The sequence below is a fragment of the Chiloscyllium punctatum genome, chromosome 26 (assembly GCF_047496795.1).
Source record: "Chiloscyllium punctatum isolate Juve2018m chromosome 26, sChiPun1.3, whole genome shotgun sequence".
NCBI lineage: Eukaryota > Metazoa > Chordata > Chondrichthyes > Orectolobiformes > Hemiscylliidae > Chiloscyllium > Chiloscyllium punctatum.
The window spans coordinates 75,524,583-75,546,290 of NC_092764.1; the positions used below are offsets into that span (position 1 = coordinate 75,524,583).

A 21,708-nucleotide genomic window follows, 5' to 3' on the forward strand; every position below is an offset into this window, starting at 1 on the left:
AAACAAACCCAGGGTAAGTTGGAAAGATATGTCCAGTTTTGTCAGGTTTAATTTGGAAATATATTTTAAAAACGAGACATCATAAAGCGCAAGATTATTGGAAATACCAAGCTTCTAAAGCAGCACACCCTGCCATGGTGTTCAACAATACCTTTGTCAAGATGAAGTTCAATTTGAAAGTGCATTCATGCATGCTCAAAGGAATTTGACTTTAGTTTTGCATATCTATGGTTATAATCAGTTTTCAGTACGATAAACTGGCTATTGTTTACCTCATCCAACATGATTTCAGAGCTAAAAAAGTGTCAATTAGTAGATAGATGCAGAGATGACTGGACTGTATGCGAGATTTCTTGGTCTAAGCAGTTATGCTTGGCACATGAACCTATTCCTGATGAAGGGCTTTTGCCCGAAATGTCGATTTCACTGCTCCTCGGATACTGCCTGAACTGCTGTGCTCTTCCAGCACCACTAATCCAGAACATGAACACCCAGCCCACTCCTGACCAGCTGTTCCTATCTAAATAGCCTTAAACATGAATACAAACCATATGTAATTAAATATTCTGAACAATTACTTCACCATGATCCAAATGACAACATATCCCATAGTCTAATCCGGATGGCTGTAGCATGTTTAGTTCACAGTTTGCATAACTTAGTAAAAATTTGCATTGTATGCTACATTTTGCTGACATAGCACTTGAATAAAGAATTTCATCCTCATTCCTCAATAACAAAGTTCATAGGAGTCAGCCACACTTATTCCACAGAATCAGAAGTGATAGATGGAAAAGCATACAGAATTGTGCCAAGGAAATTATTCTGCAAAACAAAAAAAAAATAGAATTGATCACTGAATGGAAAGAGTGACCTTGAGTAGCAGTGCTCTAGATTTAGATACAAAGATATAATTAGAGTACACTTACAGTAGCTTTCACTACTTAGAATAAAACAGTACCTGGGTGATTTCAATGGTGACATTTGTTTTGCTCAGCTTCCTAACATTCGCCAGGAGCTATGTTGTTGGGGTGGGGGGGGGGGGGGGGTGGAAAATAGTGGAGAGAAGAGGAGTGTTTCAGTTTCCAAACCTTCCACATGTCAACAGCTGCATTTTCAAGTTTGTCGTTTCCTGACATCACCACTGGAAAGCTCAGCAAGAAAACAAGTTACCAGATCACATGTCTGCTGGCAAAAGTAGTAATTCACTTAACCTCTTCAAGACTGCAGGGTTTCCTCAGTATTTACAGGGATCATTATTAATACAGACATTTCCACTTACAATATGGACCTTCACAAAACTAAAGGATAGGATAGCACAACAACCTATTCACCCAAATGTTCAATGTTTGAAAGCAACAAAGGAAAAAAAGCATAAATGCTTCAAGCATACAATTGGACTGTTGCAAAAACAGTGACAGTCTCAAGCATTGGAAACAAAAGAGGTGAAAGGAAGCTGGGGGTGGGCACAGCTGTCAGGAGGGGCAGAGAGTAGGTGCCTTTCACCTTACTAAAGGAGTCAATACTAGAAACCAAAATCCTCAAATTTCAGCACCCTAAAATCTACCATATTTAAACACAAATGTAATGTGATGGAACTTGGAAGCATGACATTCCAAGAGTACACACTCACTTTTGAAGTTTTTACTGAGGTGGTCCAACTGATGTATTCAATGCTTCATGTGGAAGGTTAGCAACCAGCTTTCCATTATGAACGATGTTTATATTGCAACACTTTATTCACATTTCCATGATCATTGACGTCTCTTCAGGAATGATTAATTCATTTCAGTGAATGGATATGACAAAGGAACAGCGCACTAAAAGCTTGTACTTTCAAATAAACCTATTGGACAATAACTTGGTGTTGACAGATTTCTGACTTTGTCCACCCAAATCCAACACCAGCATCTTCACATCATTTCAAAGAGTCATTGACATTTACAGCAAAAGGCCCTTCAGCCCAACATATCTGCACCAGATTCAAGTGGCCACCAACCTCATCTCATTTTTCTAGGTCCTTGCCTGTAGCCTTACAGGTTACTGCATTTCAATTGAATATTCAATTACAGTTTAAACGGTATGCATTTTTAATGGTGTCCATCTTTCAGACAGTGAGCTCGACATCTCTACTCTGGGTAAACACATATCTCCTCGAAACTTCTCTAAACCACATGCCTCTAGTCTATGCTCCCTAGTTGTGCGCTCCTCGACCGAAGAATATTGTTTTCCTATTAGCACCATTTAGACCTGTCTATTTCATACAAAGCTCTGTTGAATATTGACTTACTTTGTTTAAACATTGATAAAGTAGTGTTAACATATCCATTTAATACAGAGTTCCAGGTCAATGTGATTTGCTTTCGGGCTCACAAATGCTTTCCCCTACATCTGCTTCTAATCCTGAAGCTCCTCTCACCCATCCCTAGCTCCCATTCTAGTCTCCATTCTTAGTTGAAAAACACTGCAGTGACATTTACAACCTCTTTCAGCTTCAATTGAATCTATCCTGATTCCACGGTTCTACAGAAAAGTAGTAGCAAGCCTATCCAATTTTTCTTTAACCAAAATTCTCCAGTTCAGGCAATGTTCTATCAATCTCAGATATCCACAACTTTCGTATAGTGTGCTGGCCAGAACTGCACATATATTCTAGTTGCGGCATAACATGGGTCTTATATAGTGCCAATATAATTTTACAACTTTTAAAAAACTCCACAGGATGTGGCCACCACCGGCTATTTCAGTCAACATAAACCACCTCAAGTTGCTCCCAAGGTGATGAGAGCTGCCTCTTGAACAGCTGAAGAATTTTGGGGTAGGTACACTTACAATTCCACTAGGATGGGGAGTACCAGGCTTTATGATTCAACAACACTGAAGGAATGACAATAGATCGCAAATTGGAAAGTTAGAGATTTGGAGAGGGATCTTGCAGTATTGATGTTGCAAAGTATCTCAGAATCCCTTGTGTGGAAACAGACCATTTGTCCCAACAAGACCACACTGACTCCCCAAAGAGTATTCCACCCAGACCCCTACCCTATTAATCTACATTTACCCATGACTAATGCACCTAACCTATACAACCCTGAACACTATGGAGCAATTTAGCATGGCCAATTCACCCTCACCTGCACATCTTTGGACTGTGGGAGGAAACCAGAGCACCCAGAGGAAACCCACACGGAAATGGTGGGAGTTTGCACAGTTGCCAAAGGCTGGAATTGAGCCCAGGTCCCTGGCACTAAGGCAGCATTGCTACTGAGCCACCATGCTGCCCTGATGTCTTGGTCCATCTAGATGGTACCAATCATAGGTTTGAAGATAGTGTACTTCAACGATCTTTGGTGAATTTCTGCAGTGCATTGCTGTTATTGAGTTTTTGGAGGGGGGACTGAAAGTTTATGGATGGGATGCTGATCAAGCAGGCTTCTTTGTCCTGGATGGTTTTGACCATCCTGAGTGTTATTGGATCTACACTCATCCAGGCAAGTGATGTGATTCTATCACATTACTGAGTCGCATCTCAGATGGTGCTTAGGCTTTGGAAAGTCAGGAGGAGCATTAGGAATCTTGCAGGGAGTAACCTCCTATATATTCTGGTCTAGTCCACTCAGTTTCTGGTCAATGGTAACTGCCAAGATATTAATGGTGAGGAATTCAGTGATGGTGATGCCAAACATCATAGGGCAACGATGAGATTTGCTCTTGATGGAGATGGTCATTACCTGCACTTATGGGGTGAGAGCGTTGTTATTTACTTGTTGCCTGTCCAAACCTAGATATTTTCTGGTTCTTGTTGCATTTAGAATGGACTGTTTCAGTATTCAAGAGGTCACAAAGTGCTAATATTATGTCGTCAGTCATACTATGCTATGTTTCAATTAAAACACACACCCAGTCTGTCTTTATCACCTATCTGCAGGTATCTGTGGATATTCATTACCAGGCATCTCTGGTCCTCTACACTCTAGTACCCTACCATTTATTCGCTTGCCTTCCTGCCTGGTGAGAACTGCTTATGCCACTGTTTCACCTCTGACTAGTTAATTGAAACTTTCCTACAAACAGCATTTAACCACAGCCCCAACTTTTTAAAAAAAAACTCATCTCCAAACTTTAGTCAATGGTCTAAGCCCCATGGAAAATGTTCTTCCATTTACAAAGACATGCAAACAATAATCTGTTTTCTGCCTCAACTTTGAATCCAAAAATTGTCATTTTCCCTGGAATTCTGTGGTCTTTTACTTTTCTGACCAGTCTATGATGTAGAACCTCAAAAAGCCATTTTTAAAAAATTGAACTTTGGCTGCTTTGACCTTTAAGCCCCAGATCCTAAATTCCAGAAGGCACCACATTACCCATTCCATGTGGAGTGATCCTTGCAATCAGGCTTCTATTTTATCTACAAAATTAGAATCACTCTGGTCAAAGATGCCAACATTTTGCATATTTCAATTTAGCAATAGTTAATTGAAACTTAGCAATACTCATTTTTGCCTTCATTACAGTTAAACCTATGGCTATGATACGGTCTTAAAAACACAATCAAGTCCTCAGTTTGTGCATGCTCAAATTGTCACATTAGATTCTAGAATAGAACAAAATAGTACAGCCCAGTATAGGCCCTTCAGCACAATGTAGTTCTCAGCATTTATTTTAATGCAAGATCAACCTTACCTCAACACCCCTCAACTTACTGCTGCCCATATGCTTGGACAGCAGTCACTTAAAATGTTCCTAATGTCTCTGACTCTACCACACACCCACCACTCTTACCAAGGGCATCTATGACCTTACAGCTCCAACTTAAACTTCACTATTAAAAGATGTTTCATCGCTGGGTAAACGGAAGCCTTCTGTTATTTCTCATTTTACCCCCACTAAGAAAAATCTCCCAATACCCTCTTCCTTAACGCAATTTGACTGAGCATTTTGAACCATTCTGTACCTCACTTAAAAAAAAGGTTCCAATACAAATTGGCATTCAATCAATACCCCTAACTTTGCTGACCTACGCCAAATCCCAATTCTTCAACACATGTATAAAACTCTTCACCCCAATTCTGCAACACTCACTGTTCCATCGGCTTGTTCATACCCAAATCACTAATTCTAGTTCAATATGCAATCCTTTTTCTTCAGCTATTGATGACCCATCTTCTAGCCACTCATCCAAATCAATGCAATTTGCTTGGCTTTATTCCTCCACTTCAAAAATCTTGCTAAAAATACACATCTTTGACTATTTCACCTGTACTAATTCCAACAATATTCCTGCACAGTTTGACCCTGACCCGTAAAAGTTATCAAAGGCAATCATAACACACATGTAATAGCCACATTAGTGTTTCAGAAAGTCTGGCAGAGCAGGTTTAAGGTGAACACTTTACTCCTGCTCCTATTTATCATCTGTTCATCATGTCCCCAATTTCAAAAAAAATGCTGTCTGCAATTTACCTTTTTTATCCAAATGACATGAGATGCACTGGCAGTAGACTTCTGAAGCAGCATTTCCTGGATGGCTTTTGTACTTTGGGTTGTTTCAGTTATCTTAGAGCAGCTCCCCCTTTCCTCCTGGTTCGGTTTCTCATGACTCAATTCTTCAAATTTCTCTCGAACAGATTGCACAACAACACCTATTGCATTTTTAAGTAAGCAAGCCATAGTATCAATTACAATTAGACAAATTTGAAGTGAATAAATCATGGAGTAAAGAAAAATCAGCAGCCGCAAGTAGAGGAAATTTATCTGCATTCTTTGAACTGTTAAGTGACAATCCAAAGCTAGAACTTCACAAGTTTACAGTTACATTTCTAAAATGTCTTCAACTCAAATTATTCATGCTAAAAATAATGTTTTTTGAAGTGTTGCCAATGATATTCAACAAGAGATTGTCCACCCAAGACAGAAATGAGGAACAATTTCTTCAGGAGGACAGGACTGCAGAATGCTACATAGGTTTGGTCATTAAGCATATTCAATACGGAGGTGGACAAAGTTTTAAATTGTTAAGGGAATTAACAGTTCTGGGCATACGGCAGGAAAGTGGAGTGGAGGATCAGATCAACCATAATCATATTTCTTATTCCAAGAATCTACCTAGTTTTTTTTTTGCTTAAACCACAGTCTTGACCAATTAGACAGAATATTAATAAGAAAAAGTTCACGTTTCTGTTTAGGAGCTCTGACCCACTGAATGTCGCCACTTCTCAGAGTTTGTGGAATACTTCACTGGGGAGAGTACCTCTCAGTAAGTAATAATTAGATTTGCAAGCAGAACATCCGGAGCATTGCTTGACTGATACAGGTAGACAACCCTTTATCCAAAATTCGGAAAGCTCCAAAGTCTGATTTTTTTTTTGTGAAGATCCCCCCCCCGCCCCCCCTTAAGGTGGTAGTTTGGCATGCAAACAGTTAACCCAAGTCCACACCCACTCAATGCATGTCACTCATGACATATGGGGCTGTGGCCCAGCACTGGCAGACCTCAATTTTGTTTCAGGGCCAGTTTTACTCACAAGTAGTCTGTTCTTCAGAAAGATTTAAAATTTCACCAAATTGCAACTTATTCTGAAATTCAAAAAATTCTGACTGTTGAAAGCCAGCTGGTCCCGAGCATTTTGGATAAATGTACAAGTACTTTTACAGTTTAATAATGGTAATAAAACAAAACAGTTCAAATGCTATTTTACATTAACACTGGGCCAAAGAAAAGAAAGAGAAAGAGAGGAAATAGCAAGGAGAAAAAAAAAGGTAGAATGCCAACATAGTTTCAATACAATAACCTTCAAAATGTATTGGTGACTTGTGAAATATTGAAAAGTTATATAGTTTAATGTTCTTCACACCTAACTTCTATGCTCAAAATCTGCATTTTTTTATATTGGATTTAAACTGAAAATGCAAGACTTAAAATCACATAAAAGCAATCCTCAAATACTGCAGTAATGCCGGTCTGTAATGTACTGTGCATATTAAAAAATGTTACAAAAACTGAAATTCACAAATGGGAAGGTAGCAAAAATAGAATGAAAATGCAAGGCAAAATGGAGAGAAAACAGATGGCAAAAAGAAAAACATTCTGAAAGGAAGGGAAACAATGATCAAGCATGTGAGCAAGGGAAAAGAATTAATGCAAGGGAGTAATAGGAAGTTAATCATAGTATTCAATACCTTTCACACCAATTTTGACGTATTGCAGAACTACTGCCTTCTTAATGTTGGCATTTGACATAAGTTAGTTTACAATAGTTTCAGAAAGTTACCCAGTCACACCAGAGTACTTTTGATTGTGCATATTATTAGTAACTATCACCACATGAATTAAAGACTAATACAGATTACACTTACTAGAAATCGTTATAGTTTTCTCTTTTGTGCAACTCAAGTTAGTTCTTGTTTCAGTCTCCTGTCTGGCCTGCTCCAACAGAAAATGGAAAATTTATATAGCAAGTGCTGTTCACTGTGGGGTCCAAGTTGGATGATGCAACACGCAAGTAACACACAAGTCAGCTATTAAGCATAGATCAGAAATTTAAAAAAAAATACTGAAACTCTCCTGTAGCAACCTCAGATTCCTCCCTCACAAAAAGACATCTCATATGAAATTTTATTAGGAAAGGATTAATAGTCAGTCCCAATAAGATCAGTCTTTGCCCTTTGATGAACAATTTTCAGACACTATGCTCAGTACCTTTCAAGTGATTAGCAATCATCTAGGTATCTGGAGAGAGAACAAGGTATTTAAATTGATGTGGATCTCACTGGATCTTAATCATATGGCATCATTTTTCAATAGGTTTTACCTGACAGTCAGAACTTAGTTATTTATACAGCCGGGAAACAGACCCTTCAGTACAAATGATCCCTGCTGACTAGATATTTAAACTGATCTAGTTCAATTTACCATATCCCTTTAAACCTTTCCTATTAATGTACCCATCCTTTTAAGAGTTGAAATTGTACTAGCCCCCCCCCCCCCCCCCCCCCCCATCACTTCCTTTGGCAGCTCATTGCATACACATACCACCCTCTGCGTGAAAATGGTGCCCCTCAGATCCTTTTGTAATCTTTCCCTTTTCACCTTAAACCTATGCCCTCTAGTTTTGGACTCCCCTATCCTGAGGGGAAGACCTTGGCTATTCACCCTTTCCATGCCCCTCATGATTTTACAAACCTCTATAAAGGGCACCCCTCAGCCTATGACACTCCAGGGAAAAGCACCCCAACCAAACCAGCCTCTCCTTAGCTCAAACCCTCCAATCCTTGTCAATCCTTTCAAGTCGAACTTAAATTTTATCCTCCTGAAGAGGAGGATGTCTCCACCGTTAATGTAACAAGGAATTGGTTCTAGGATCTTAGTGATATGCATAGTTGCAGCCCATACTAGATTCCAGCAGTAGGGACTAGAAAAAAAAATTACTGACATGAGTGTGCTGCTCAAGGAGAAAACGTGTAAAATTAGGGATGAAGGAGACTCAATTCATTGGAGGACTGCTGGTGAGGAATAGCACAGTTTGGAGCATGGCTAATGCTCTCTAACAGAGATTTGCAAGTTCCAACAGATCTCAAACATTGAATTCTGGTGTTTTCCACTTGCTTACTAGAGAAACACCATAGTATAAATGCACAAAGAGTCTCATTATTATATCAATACAGCAGTGTAATGGTTGTATTATGAAACAAAAATTCCAATTGCCTGGATTAATAAGGTAAGACATAGGAGCAGAATTTCTGCTTTGCCTCCAGAAAATGGTTTCAAATTTGACAACATTAACAAATATTAATGAGCCACGTGCATTTGACAGTACAAAATCTGCCCCTTTGTTCATCATTAATATTTAGATATTTAACCACCTCTGAAGTGGCCTAGTGAGTTAATTTAATAATTAAATTGTATTTCTATCCAACATTATCCAGTTGAGCGTCTAACTGTTACACTAAATTATTACACAGTTAATATCACAACACCCTTGTTATGTGGAGCTACCCAGCCTTCAGGGGAACACCAACTACAACACTGCCATGGCAAACTTTCCAAGACATGTCAGGACGACATGGGTACTACCATCATACGTGGGAAAACCACCCACCAGGTACATAATATATACTCATGCAACCCAGGCAATGTTTTCCCAACTCATACACTGCAGGAAAGGATGTCCTAAGGCATGGTACCTCAAGGAGACCATTCAGGTGCTATGACAACGGATGAACAGACACTGCAATGATTGCCAGGCGGGAATGTTCGTTCCCAGTCGAGTAACACTTCAGTGATCAAGGACATTCAGCCTTAGGTCTTCAGGTAAGCATCCTCGAAGGCGTCCTTCAAGATACACAACAACGCAGAACAGCCGAGCAGAAAATAGCCAAGCTCTTTACTGAAGGACGGCTTCAACAGTGATCGCTGGTTCATGTCATGCTACATGCTGTACGGTGCTTGTACAATATTCTTACTGGTCTGTTTTGACAGTTACCTTAATTCTCTCTCTACCTGTTACTTTGTGAGCCCCTCGTTATGAGACTCTTGTTATTCTAGCTGTTTGGAATGTCTCTAACATCATCTAAATTTTGATTTGTAGTTATCCCTCTGCTTTAATTAATCAGCTCATATGTTAACCCATCATTGTTATTCAGCCTGTCGCACTACGTGCTTATTGGTTAACACTCCATTTTCTGAATTTATCTTATCTTTCCGCCTATATATTCTGTGCCGGTGCACCTCCCTCCACTTCACTTAACAAAAAGAGCAGTGCTCCAAAAGCTTACGATTTTAAACAGCACTATTGGACTATAACTTGGGATTGTGTAATTTCTAACTTTGAACACATTTATAGATAGATAGATAGAGTCTGCCAGCATATGAACATAGATGAAAAGATGGGAATAACTGTTGATCTAGAACATTGCAGCAATTTGACAAAATGAAAAAAGTCTTCAGCATTGAAAGATTTGATCAGAGGGAACAATTGAGATGTATATACGTTCTATGCTGTGAAAGCAGCAATAATCCCCATCGAGATATACATAACATCTGCAGTTCCACTTTAGATTTTCTTTACACTAGTTTAATAACTGCAACACAGCCTTGCTGCCCCCATTTGTTGGTCTACTCAGCCTTCAGTAGAAAATGTTGGCGTAAACTTTGCAGTGAGAAACGCAAAATTCATTTTGGAGATCAGCTCAGTGTATAGTTGTCATCTATAACTGGACAAAAAGAGCAGTTTAAAAAAAAAGGTCAGGAAAATTGAACTTTGTTGACAGCCAGCACTCTGATTCAACCCTGTTAAATAAGACCATTCAGACAATATCACTAACTTCTGACATTGAGTACACTTCACAGGACCACGTCACCAAGAAAACAACAAGAAAGATATGCTTAAGGCTCAGTTTGATGAGAATGAACAGGATGTAGGTGAAAGCATTCAAAACAATGCCAAAAAAAAAAAAAAAAAGTGATTTTAAGTTCTAAAATCTTCCTTCTTCATGGCATGTATGATCAATACAAAAGTAGCATTCTTGTCAGGGCTCAGATCATGAGCAGCTTCATATACCTTCTTAATAGCAGGTCTGGCTAATTCATCCTTCCAAGATCCAGTTGCTTCTGGACGGACCAGCCCATTTTTCAAAGACACTTGCATATCAGAAGAAAATTCTAAAGAGGTAGAACATTAATTACTGAAAGCATTCTCATTCCTTACTGAGCATTATGAAGAAAGGTCGCTTGACCAGAAAACATTAACTCAGATTTCTCTCGACAGATGCTGCCATAATTTGCTTTATAGATCTGGAAATATTAATCTCAGAATTTTAACTGGTGCCTGTGTGTCATTAAGCATTGTTTATTTTGAATTTAACGTGTAGGTAAAGATAGAATGCCACCCTAACAAATTTGTACAAGCAGTAAAGTTTAGATTCCCAAAGTATTTAAATGCTTGTGTGGGACAGTTATGCACAAGGGAATAGTGCAAGTGAACCAATAATTAAAAAATAACAAAAGCAATTCATTCAGTGAGATAATGATGCAGAATTAAGCTACATAAATTTCAAATTCCTAGTTTCTATGCTATCGGTTCATCCCAGCTGTTTCAGCTACAGGTACAATAAGTTGCAGCCACTGGCCTCCAGGAAGAACCAGACTTCCCACTACCACAGCTACATAAGCTACAAGAAGGCTGCTATTGCTTACAGTGATGTCCCTATCAGCTGGTTGTACTAAGTTTAAAAACAGCATGGAAACTTGAATCATAATGCGAGAAAAAAATCATACCATCAGAATCCCAAGCTTTCCTCTCTGCAGCAAGTCTGTGAAGCCTTGATTTTACTGATGGAACCACAGGAGTGTCTGGTTTGATCTCTTGCTCTAGGGCTCGAAATGTCTTGGAGGAAGTAAAAGCAGAGTCCATAGGATTTATGTTTTCTCTTTCTTCATCCAAGGAAGATTTCTGCCTCTTTAGAGAGGCTTGTGGTAGCACTGTAAATCAGAATTCTATTAATGAATCACAGAATATACTTAATCTCAAAATAATAAAATTACTTGTGGAAAAACTTAAAATAAATACAAATTTCATCTTTGGTCAACTATTAATGTTATTTGTTAAAATAGCAAGAAGGGCACTAGTTTGGAAGAGTTAGTCTCAATAAATGTGGTAGCTTGTAGGAAATTGCACACGTCACATTGTAAAGTAGAGAGCAATACAACCAAAAAGGATAAATATTGGACATCAAAACCACAGGCAATCTGTTTTTGCACCTCTGATTTATTCAAGTTGGATCACAGCACATTTACTAAATACCATGACGTGACAAATTTTAACTTGCGCAATTTAAGCTAAAATAATAAAAACAGGAAAATGTCTCATTAAGTATCAGGAAACTACTGGACTGTTGTTGGAATTAACCAATATCTGGTACAGGATTATATCTATTCATATCTTATTTGGCCTATGAGAGCCAGATCCACAGCAACGTGGTTGACTGAAATATCCCCTGACATAGCCCAGCAAGTCATTCAGTTCAACTGTAGATGCTGGTCTCACCACATACACAAAAAAAAATTAAAACAAATATGAGATTTGCTGGCAAGGCCAACATTTTCTATCCCCAGTTATCCAAGCAAATGATAGCAAACCAGCCTTTGATTAGATGTAGCTTAAGAGGCAATTGTGATCTGATACAGACCATTCCAGGATTCTAACCACCTGATAATGAAGGAATAAAAGTGTACCTTAAAGTCACGATACATGCAATTTGAAGGAAGAGTTGCAAGTGTTGGAGCTCCATGCTAGTTCTAATGGTAAAAAAGTTGTAAATATGGAAATTGCTATCAAAAGTGCCTTGACAAGTTGCTGCAGTGAATCTTGTGGTTAGTAGTGCACACTGCTGCTATTGTGCACCAGTGGTTCATGTGACAATCAAGTGGCCTGCTTTGAGTTGGTTGGTCTTGAAGTCAATGTTGCTGGAAAAGCACTCATCCAGGCAGTGGAGAATATTTTGTCATACTCCAAATTAGTGTCTTGTAGGTGGTAAACAGGCTTAGTGGAGGGGGTTTTGTGGGGGGTGGAGGGGTTTTGGGGGGGGCACACTGGTATTTGCCAAACATCCAACCTATTATAGGGCTTCCAACCACTATTTATAGGAATGACTTGCTAATGCAATTGAATGGGACCCTAGGATGTTCATGGTGGGACATTCAACTATGATAATGTTGTTGAATGTCAAGTAAAAGTAGCTTACTCTTTTGTTGATGTTAATTGCCACATATTAGCCCAAGTTTGAATGCTGCCTAGCTATTGCTACACGTGCAAAAATCTGCCTCATTGCCCAAGGAATTGTTAGTACCAAACACAGCATTCAACAAATATCCTTACTTCTGACCGTAGGCAAGGTCTACAGTAAAGATGCTGGCCAGCCTAGGACACTGACCAAACAGATGTCAGTCAATAAGTCATTGGCTGAGTAAATGGCACTTGGTAGTATGACAGACGTCTTTCACTTTGCTGATGAGACCAGATTGTTGAGGTGGATCGGCTTTGTCCTACTGCATTTAACTTGGAAATCCAGGGATGCCTGGACTGTTTGAAATTGAATGATTATGAAAGGACTAGAATATGCCACATGGATGAACTATTTGACCAGAGATACACGTTAGGAGAATGAAATAACTTATTTAAATATATTTACAAGCAAGGAAGTAGTGTAGCCATCAAGGAGTTTTTGTACAAGCAGAAAATTTAGACCTAGAATAAAAAGTCAAGTTGGGAAATGCAAGCATCCAGAAAAGGGAGCAAGGAAAGGCTCTTGGCAGAGATTAAATGTTTTGGTTTAGAAAATTCAGCTCATCACCAAAACATCTTTTTGATCACTTTGGAAGGCTGGAAAACAAAATATCAAAATTTTATTTCTGCAGAAGAGGACTAGGTCTTATTATAACCACAGTATTGTAACACATCTATGCTGCAAGTTACAACTAAGCAACCCATAAGCAGGCTCATGTGTAAAATGTGACTTGATAAGTAGCAAAGGTGGCAAGTGCTTGGATTTCAAGAATATTGATTGCAGTTCTGGAGCAATAAACTTTTAGACAAGTGAGTGCTAATGTATACTAATAAGCTTAATTAGTGGGCATGTACTACAGGAGAGAAAACAGGTAAGTAATAATAGATCTAATATTACATAGTCTCCACCGACAGACAGAAATATTGATATTTCTGGAGCTCAGAGTCCTACACTCACCTTTATACAGACCAGATGTATTCAGTACAACTTCAGATAATCCTCATTAAAATTGCCTGACTTGTAAAGTAGTTATAGTTGTTGCTATCATACAATAAACCATATTAAGAACAGTACCTGTTCTAAAGACTCTACATGGCGTATTGTCTACCAATCATTAAATAGGTCTCAGGCAAAGTACAGGTAAAGTAGGATTGGTGGCTATAAACTACTTCAAGCAGTCCTCATTCTGGACCCCATGCAGGTAGAATGGTGACAATCTAATCTCGTCAACGAGTCTAGAATGAACCAGCAACTGCTGTATCCTATACAAACACACAATTCCTTTAAAAAGTCCCAGAAGAATTCCACAAGTATTATGGAAAATAAGGAACACTAAAGCATGGGAAGGGTTAAAGCATGAAGACCACTGGCAATCTGTAGAAGGCAGGATGGGATAAGAAGAGTGGAATGTTCTTACACCAATTAGCAGCATACAGTTAAGGCTGAAAGGTCACTATGGCGAGATGAGATAACAAGTCATAAAGCAAGTTCCTCTGTTAAGTGTTATCATGACAGGATTGGGACGATAAATATTTGGGACACGACATTAAAATATCTAATTAGTAGTTAGAGTCAGCTTGATTCAGGAGACTATTGTAACAGATGGAATAGCAAAATATCTATCATATTCCAGACAGGTTAGTCTGGAATAGAAGATCACTGTAGCAGAGAGTTAGCAATAAATATCTAATCGTGACATTAGTTGTACATTCTACTTAATGTTATTCTAAAGAGATAGTGAGAATTAACATCACTGATTTATTGCGTAGCTAGAGTGAGGTACTTTGATTAATATAGTTGGACATGCTGATAAGCTAACAGAAACATGATTTAAAAAAATATAAAAATCCACAGACCTAGAGGTTCGTGGGCATTCAAGAAATTGCTTTCAGTGTCATGGTTTTTTGATTGCAAATAAAAGACCTACTTCTTGAAGAATTCTCTGCGTCTCCTAGTGATTCTCTATATTTTCTCCACAACAGTATGTGGTGCCTCAAGAGGATGCAGAATATTGTAAACACCAGCTCTTTCACATTCCAAACAAATTTCAATTTTGAATGACAACCTGACCCACCATGTCAGTAGAGTAAAATAAATTCCATCACACAAAGAGAGAGTGGACAAAAACACACAAGAAGGTTCTCTCCATCCAATTTGGACAGCTCAGAAGCATCAAATCTTTTCCCCAGGGTGGGAGAGTCCAAAACTTTAGAGGAATAGGTTTAAGGTGAGCAAAGAAAGATTTAAAAGCAACCCAAGGGGTGGCGTTTTCTACACAGAGGGTGGCACGTGTATAGAATGATCTGCCAGAAGTAGTGGTGGAGGCAGATACAGTTACAAGATTTAAAAGGCACCTGTACGGATGTATGAATAGGAGGGGCCGAGGGGGATATGGGCCAAATGGAACTAGATTAATTTAGGATATCTGGTCAGCATGGACGAGTTAGACCAAAAGGGTGTGTTTCCGTGCTGTACAGTTTTATGAATGGGAGCAATTTCAGGGAGGAACCGCTAGTAGTTTAACATGAACTCACCATTGTCACTTCCATTACTGTCAGAAGGCTGCTGTCTCAGGCGTTTTAAAGGGCCTCGCAGCATTGCTTCCACACTGTGAAGAGACATTTCCTCCTTTAGCCTTCTCTTTTGGACAATTTGCTGTCTGTAACCTAAAAGACAATGAAGCAGCAAATAAATAATGAACTGTTGTATTTATACCCAAGAGATTGGAGCAATCTTTCCCCAATTAGACCAAGGGGAAAAAGGATGTTGTGGTGATGAGGTTCAAAACAGCAAACAGGTTGGGTTCTAGTAGCAACAAGCACTGCTTACACCTTTTGACAATTTGTATCAAAATGCAAGAGCATAGATTTTAAAAACAGGTGTCAAGTGTATAACCATCTATAAAGGTGTTAGGAGCCAGTGTCCCCTTCAGTCCGGAGTCTAGTACACCATAGAGTCATGACTGATCATCTACAGCAACTCCCTACTCCCATATGCCTGGATGTCTTTAACAAGTAGAAACCTATAAATCTCTCAAACTTAGTGAGTTTTCAGTTTTTCCGGTAAAGCATTCCAAAGGTTCACTGTTCTTTAAGCGAAGAGGTTCTTCCTTATCTCAGTCCTAAATGGCTCAGCTTTTATCCTGAGACTATTCCCATTGTTCTGGACCAAGGGAAACATCCTTTTTACAGCTACTGTATTTACAAATATCCATCAGCAATAAAGTTTCAAAACCTCTAGAACAGTCTTCCTTCAAGTCAGTTATGACTGACTTGGTAGTATTGACACCTGAATCTAAAGTTTGTGGGTATAAGCCCCACACTAGATGATTGAGCATGACTATCTATATTGACCTTCTGTGGCACTGAAGGCTTTTTAAAAATTATTCATGGGATGCAAAAATTGACCATCCCTAACTGCCTTGGAGATGCTTATAAGCTGCCTTCCTAAATAGCTGCAGACCTCTGGGTAGAGACTTACTTACAATGCTATTAGAAAGCAATTTAGACCTGGTGATGATGAAGGAACAGTTCAAAATCAGAACGGTGTGCAGTTTGCAGAGGAACTTGCAGGCGGTGGCATTCATGTCCTTGCATGTGCTACACTTACTCTTCTCGGTGATAGAGGCCTCCGGTTTGCAAGGTGTTGTCAAAAGAAACCCTGAAGAGAGAGTTTCACTAGATGGTAACCACCACTGCCATTGATGAAGGAAATCAATATTGAAAATGGTAGTTCAAATCAAGCAGGCAGCTTGACATAATCCAAAACAAAGCATCATGTGGTGCTGAGAGTTGTACTCATCTTGACAAGCAAATATTATTCCATCATAACTCTGTAGATTGTGGGTGGTGGACATGTTTTGGGAAGACAGAGGGGAATTACTTGCTGCAGAATTCCTAGCTTCTGACACACTTGTAGCCAGCATGTAGCTCCTGGGTACTGGCAACACTCAGGATGTTGATGAGGGATTCAGGTGTGATAACACCTTTGAATGTTATGTGGCAATGGCTAGACAGTCTCTTGCTGGAGGTGGTTATTGCCTAGCACTTGAGACATAAATAAATAGTTGCACTGTTGGACACAGGCACTGCCTTTCAGATGAATCGTTACATGGAGTAACATCTGCTCTCTCAGGAAGATGTAAACAGGCACTATGGCATTGTTTTGAAAATCAGAAATTTATCCCATTGTCCTGGTCAACATTTATTCTTCTAAAAGCCCTAGTATTCAAACGGCCTGTTTTTTTTTCAAACTATTACAATGCATTTAAGTGTAGCTTTTCAGACTGGAGGCCTGTGACCAGTGGAGTGCAACAAGGATCGGTGCTGGGCCCTTTTTTTTTGTCATTTACATAAATGATTTGGATGCGAGCATAAGAGATACAGTTAGTAAGTTTGCAGATGACACCAAAATTGGAGGTGTAGTGGACAGCAAAGAGGGTTACCTCAGATTACAACAGAATCAGGACTAGATGGGCCAATGAGCTGAGAAGTGACAGATGGAGTTTAATTCAGATAAATGCGAGATGCTGCATTTTGGGAAAGCAAATCTTCTCAGGACGTATACACTTAATGGTAAGGTCCTAGGGAGTGTTGCTGAACAGAGACCTTGGAGTGCAGGTTCATAGCTCCTTGAAAGTGGAGTCGAAGGGAGATAGGATAGTGAGGAAGGCGTTTGGTACACTTTCCTTTATTGGTCAGAGTATTGAGTACAGGAGTTGGGAGGTCATGTTGCGGCTGTACAGGACATTGGTTGGGCCACTGTTGGAATATTGCGTGCAATTCTGGTCTCCTTCCCATCAGAAAGATGTTGTGAAACTTGAAAGGGCTCAGAAAAGATTTACAAGGATGTTGCCAGGGTTGGAGGATCTGAGCTACAGGGAGAGGCTGAACAGGCTGGGGCTGTTTTCCCTGGAGCAGAGACTGAAGTTTACACAATTATGAGGGGCATGGATAGGATAAATAGACAAAGTCTTTTCCCTGGAGTCGGGGAGTCCAGAACTAGAGGGCATAGGTTTAGGGTGAGGGGGAAAGATATAAAAGACACCCAAGGGGCAATGTTTTCATGCAGAGGGTGGTGTGTATGGAATGAGCTGCCAGATGTGGTGGAGGCTGGTACAATTGCAACATTTAAGAGGCATTTGAATGAGTATATGAATAGGAAGAGTTTGGAGGGATATGGGCCGGGTGCTGGCAGGTGGGACTAGATTGGGCTGGGATATCTGGTTGGTATGGACAGGTTGGACAGAAGGGTCTGTTTCCATGCGGTACATCTCTATGACTCTAAATGGTTTGAAAGAGAGGATGTTAAAGATTTATACCCATTCCAAGTCTTATGCTGACTTGGTGTTTTCCAATCAATGAAAGTAATAAAACATTTTCCACTGTTGTAGTGAACACCACAGACAAAGAACAAAAGCAATGTCGCAAAAAACCAACATAAAATCACTAATTACTTCTGAAAATCCAACAGCATTTGCACACAGCAAGACCACAAAGAAAATTAAGTTATGTGGTGTCAATTATAAAACAAAAATAAAATAGAAGCAGCATTAGGTCAACTGTTCTGCCATTTGCTAAAATGATAGCTGGTCTTTCACATCCAGTCCATCTAAGATTCCTTACCTATGGATTTTCTGAAATTCCCAAAGAGACCTGTTAATTTCAGGCTTAACTATACTCAAATGAATCATTCAGATAAACTATAAGCCGGTTAACTTAGCAGTCATTGAAAAAAAAATACAAACATCTACTAGCAACAGTAGTAGTACCTACAGAAAACAAATCCATGCTGATCCTGCTCATGCGAAAGTGAAATATTGCCTGAAGTACAGTCCTCTGAAGATTTATCAAGGGTGGATAAAGCTGTACCCAAGAATTCGCCATACATGCTTTCTGACAAATTAGTCAGAAAAACAAACTGATCACTTTCTGTTTGATAAACTGTAATGACAGGGGTTCCATAGGGAACCACATTTGAGACCCAACTATTTGCAATCTTTATTAATGATGAGTGTTGGCAACTGTTCTATTACAGCCAAATTTGCTTCTATTATAAAGATAAATAGCAAAGCAAGTTATGAAAGTGACAGAGTCTGCTAAACATCTGTAGACAGATAAAGTGAATGGGCAAAAAGTTGGTAGACAGAGTATAATATTGTAGAACAGATGAGGAATTTCTAATTAGGGACTTTTAATTTTGGAAATTTTCACCCAGAGAACACTGAATATATACAATGCTGCAGTTAGAGTCGTCCTTTTACTGGAAGGCTGTCAATGTGGTAAACAAGTGGAAAAAAAACAGACCCTTGGGATATGATGAAAGGAATATTGGCTCTAAAACAAACAAGTAGGATTAAATTGGGTTGGGATATCTGGTCAGCATGGGTGGGTTGGACCAAAGGGTCTGTTCCCATGCTGTACATCTCTGACTAATACTTCAGAGACCTGGATTCAAATTCAGCCATGGCAGAAAGTCAATTTTAATTTTCAAAGTCTGGAACTGAAAGTCTAACAATGACCAAAATATTTCAACAATTGTCAAAATTAACATGGTTTATTAATGATCTTTTGGGAAGGATCTCTCACCTGGACTGACTTACAGATAACCACAATACTGTGAATCTGGAGTTAATTCTTAAGTGTCCATTGAAATGGTGAAGCAAGTCACTCAAGTAGTTAGCAGTTTAAATAAAGGGTCTCAAAAGCAGAATGAAATCACTGACATCAACTATTCTATTACCTCTTTTCTAGATGTTAAAAAGTGCTCTACCCATAAACATATTACACCAACCCCATAGCTTGTGTAGGGGGGAATGTCCCTAATCATACATGCTGCAAGTGTGTACCAAGAAGTCAGATTACAGGATGAAACTAAACTGTAACAGCTCCACAGCCAGGTTGAAGCCTCAGTCACAACACAGAAAAATGAGAACAGAGGAGCATAATGAAAGTCATAAGCCACTTGGAACTGCAGTCACTGAAAAGAAAGTGCAAAAAACAAACCCTTTGAAGACTGCAAAGATTATTGCACAGTGGCCACAGCAGCCTGACAGTTGCTGTTAATTTTAACCTGTCCCAGAGCCTAACGAGCAGATTGGCTGATGCAGGAATGTGCAAACTGGGTGGGAGCTGGCAAACTTCCCACTGGGCAAATTCCATCCAGATGAGAAATGCAGTTTCCAGCAGAATTTCGTTTTTTTTTGGGGTGGGGGGGGGGGGGGGAAGAAAAAGAGAGGGAGGTTAAGGAAAGGAAAATCACAACAACAGAAGGTTAAGGATTAAACAAAAATAATTGCCCTGAAAGGAGTAAGTTTTTGGCCGTCTGCCTTAATGTTCTGTTGCAGAGTTTCTCCCTCAGAACGTGATTGATCATGTTTTTGGGGAAGGGGTAGTCGTTTACCATATTCCGCACTTCAACAAAAAAAAATACAATAAGCAGGACTTCCTTTATCTGGAAAAAAGGTGGCGAGGATTCGGCAACTGTCAGAAATGGAAACACTTTTTTAAAAAACAAACATATTAAAAGCCGTGACACGAGCGAACCGCCGCGCTCCAGAAGAAATACAAGCAAAGCAGCGATTCCCCCACCAGCCCCGGTTAACGAGCACCTCTTCGGCCCCCGTCCTTCCCCCTCCCGGTGACCGAGCTCGCTCACTCACCCTCACCCGCTTCTGTCGATAGCGCCAACAACCGCTCCCGTCGTTTAAACTCCGCGCCCTTTCCCACACATGCGCACTCACCAACCGTCACTCGCCTCCTCCTTCACCAGCGCACTGCGCATGTCAGCAAGGTGGTGCACAAACAATGGCTGACTGTCCCTCTCTCCCTGGCTATCGCCTCCTCTCGGCAGAAAGCTGTATAATCCTAAAACTATCATGTACTGTACACTGGTGTATACATTTTTTAACTTCATTAATAAATTATCTACAACAGTTCTTTACAGACTCCGCAGATCATATATATTTACTTCATTAATAAATTATCTACAAGTGGAAAACAATTCTAGAGTCATAGAGATGTGCAGCATGGAAACAGACCCTTCGGTCCAACCCGTCCATGCCAACCAGATATCCCAACCCAAACTAGTCCCACCTGCCAGCACCCGGCCCATATCCCTCCAAACCCTTCCTATTCATATATCCATCTAAATGCCTCTTAAATGTTGCAATTGTAGCAGCCTCCACCACTTCCTCTGGCAGCTCATTCCACACAAGTATCACCCTCTGCGTGAAAAAGTTGCCCCTTAGGTATCTTTTCTATCTTTCCCCTCTCACTCTAAACCTATGCCCCTCTAGTTCTGGACTCCCCGACCCCAGGGAAAAGACTTTGCCTATTTATCCTATCCATGCCCCTCATAATTTTGTAAACCTCTATAAGGTCACCCCTCAACCACCGATGTTCCAGGGAAAACAGCCCCAGCCTGTTCAGCCTCTCCCTGTAGCTCAAATCCTCCAACCCTGGCAACATCCTTGTAAATCTTTTCTGAATCCTTTCAAGTTTCACAACATCTTTCCAATAGGAAGGAGACCAGAATTGCACATAATACTCCAACAGTGGCCTAACCAATGTCCTGTACAGCCACAACATGACCTCCCAACTCCTGTACTCAATATTCTGACTAATAAAGGAAAGTATACCAAATACCTTCTTCACTATCCTATCAACCTGTGACCTCACTTTCAAGGAGCTACGAACCTGCACTCCAAGGTCTCTTTGTTCAGCAGCACTCCCTAGGACCTTACCATTAAGTGTATAAATCCTGCTAAGATTTGCTTTCCTAAAATGCAGCACCTCACATTTATTTGAATTAAACTCCATCTGCCACTTCTCAGCCCATTGGCCCATCTGGTCCTGATCCTGTTGTAATCTGAGGTAACCCTCTTCGCTGTCCACTACACCTCCAATTTTGGTGTCATCTGCAAAC

At 39.8% G+C, this 21,708-nt stretch overlaps 1 protein-coding gene across 4 annotated transcripts in view; it reads right to left on the reverse strand.

The window, feature by feature from the left end:
- Window positions 1-20,528, reverse strand: part of LOC140453179 (anillin-like) — a 64,731-nt gene extending 44,203 nt beyond the window's left edge. For 3 of the 4 annotated variants that reach the window (XM_072547672.1, XM_072547670.1, XM_072547668.1), the window contains exons 1-6: window positions 20,444-20,528; window positions 15,318-15,449; window positions 11,276-11,479; window positions 10,560-10,660; window positions 7,357-7,423; window positions 5,464-5,642 (exon numbers count right to left, since the gene is read on the reverse strand). In XM_072547672.1, coding sequence (XP_072403773.1) covers window positions 5,464-5,642; window positions 7,357-7,423; window positions 10,560-10,660; window positions 11,276-11,479; window positions 15,318-15,405 — 639 coding nt within the window. In that variant the 5' untranslated portion in view covers window positions 15,406-15,449; window positions 20,444-20,528. The remainder of the gene's footprint in view (window positions 1-5,463; window positions 5,643-7,356; window positions 7,424-10,559; window positions 10,661-11,275; window positions 11,480-15,317; window positions 15,450-20,443) is intronic. The other variant, XM_072547669.1, reaches the window with a different exon arrangement.
- Between the last annotated feature and the right edge of the window lie 1,180 nt (window positions 20,529-21,708).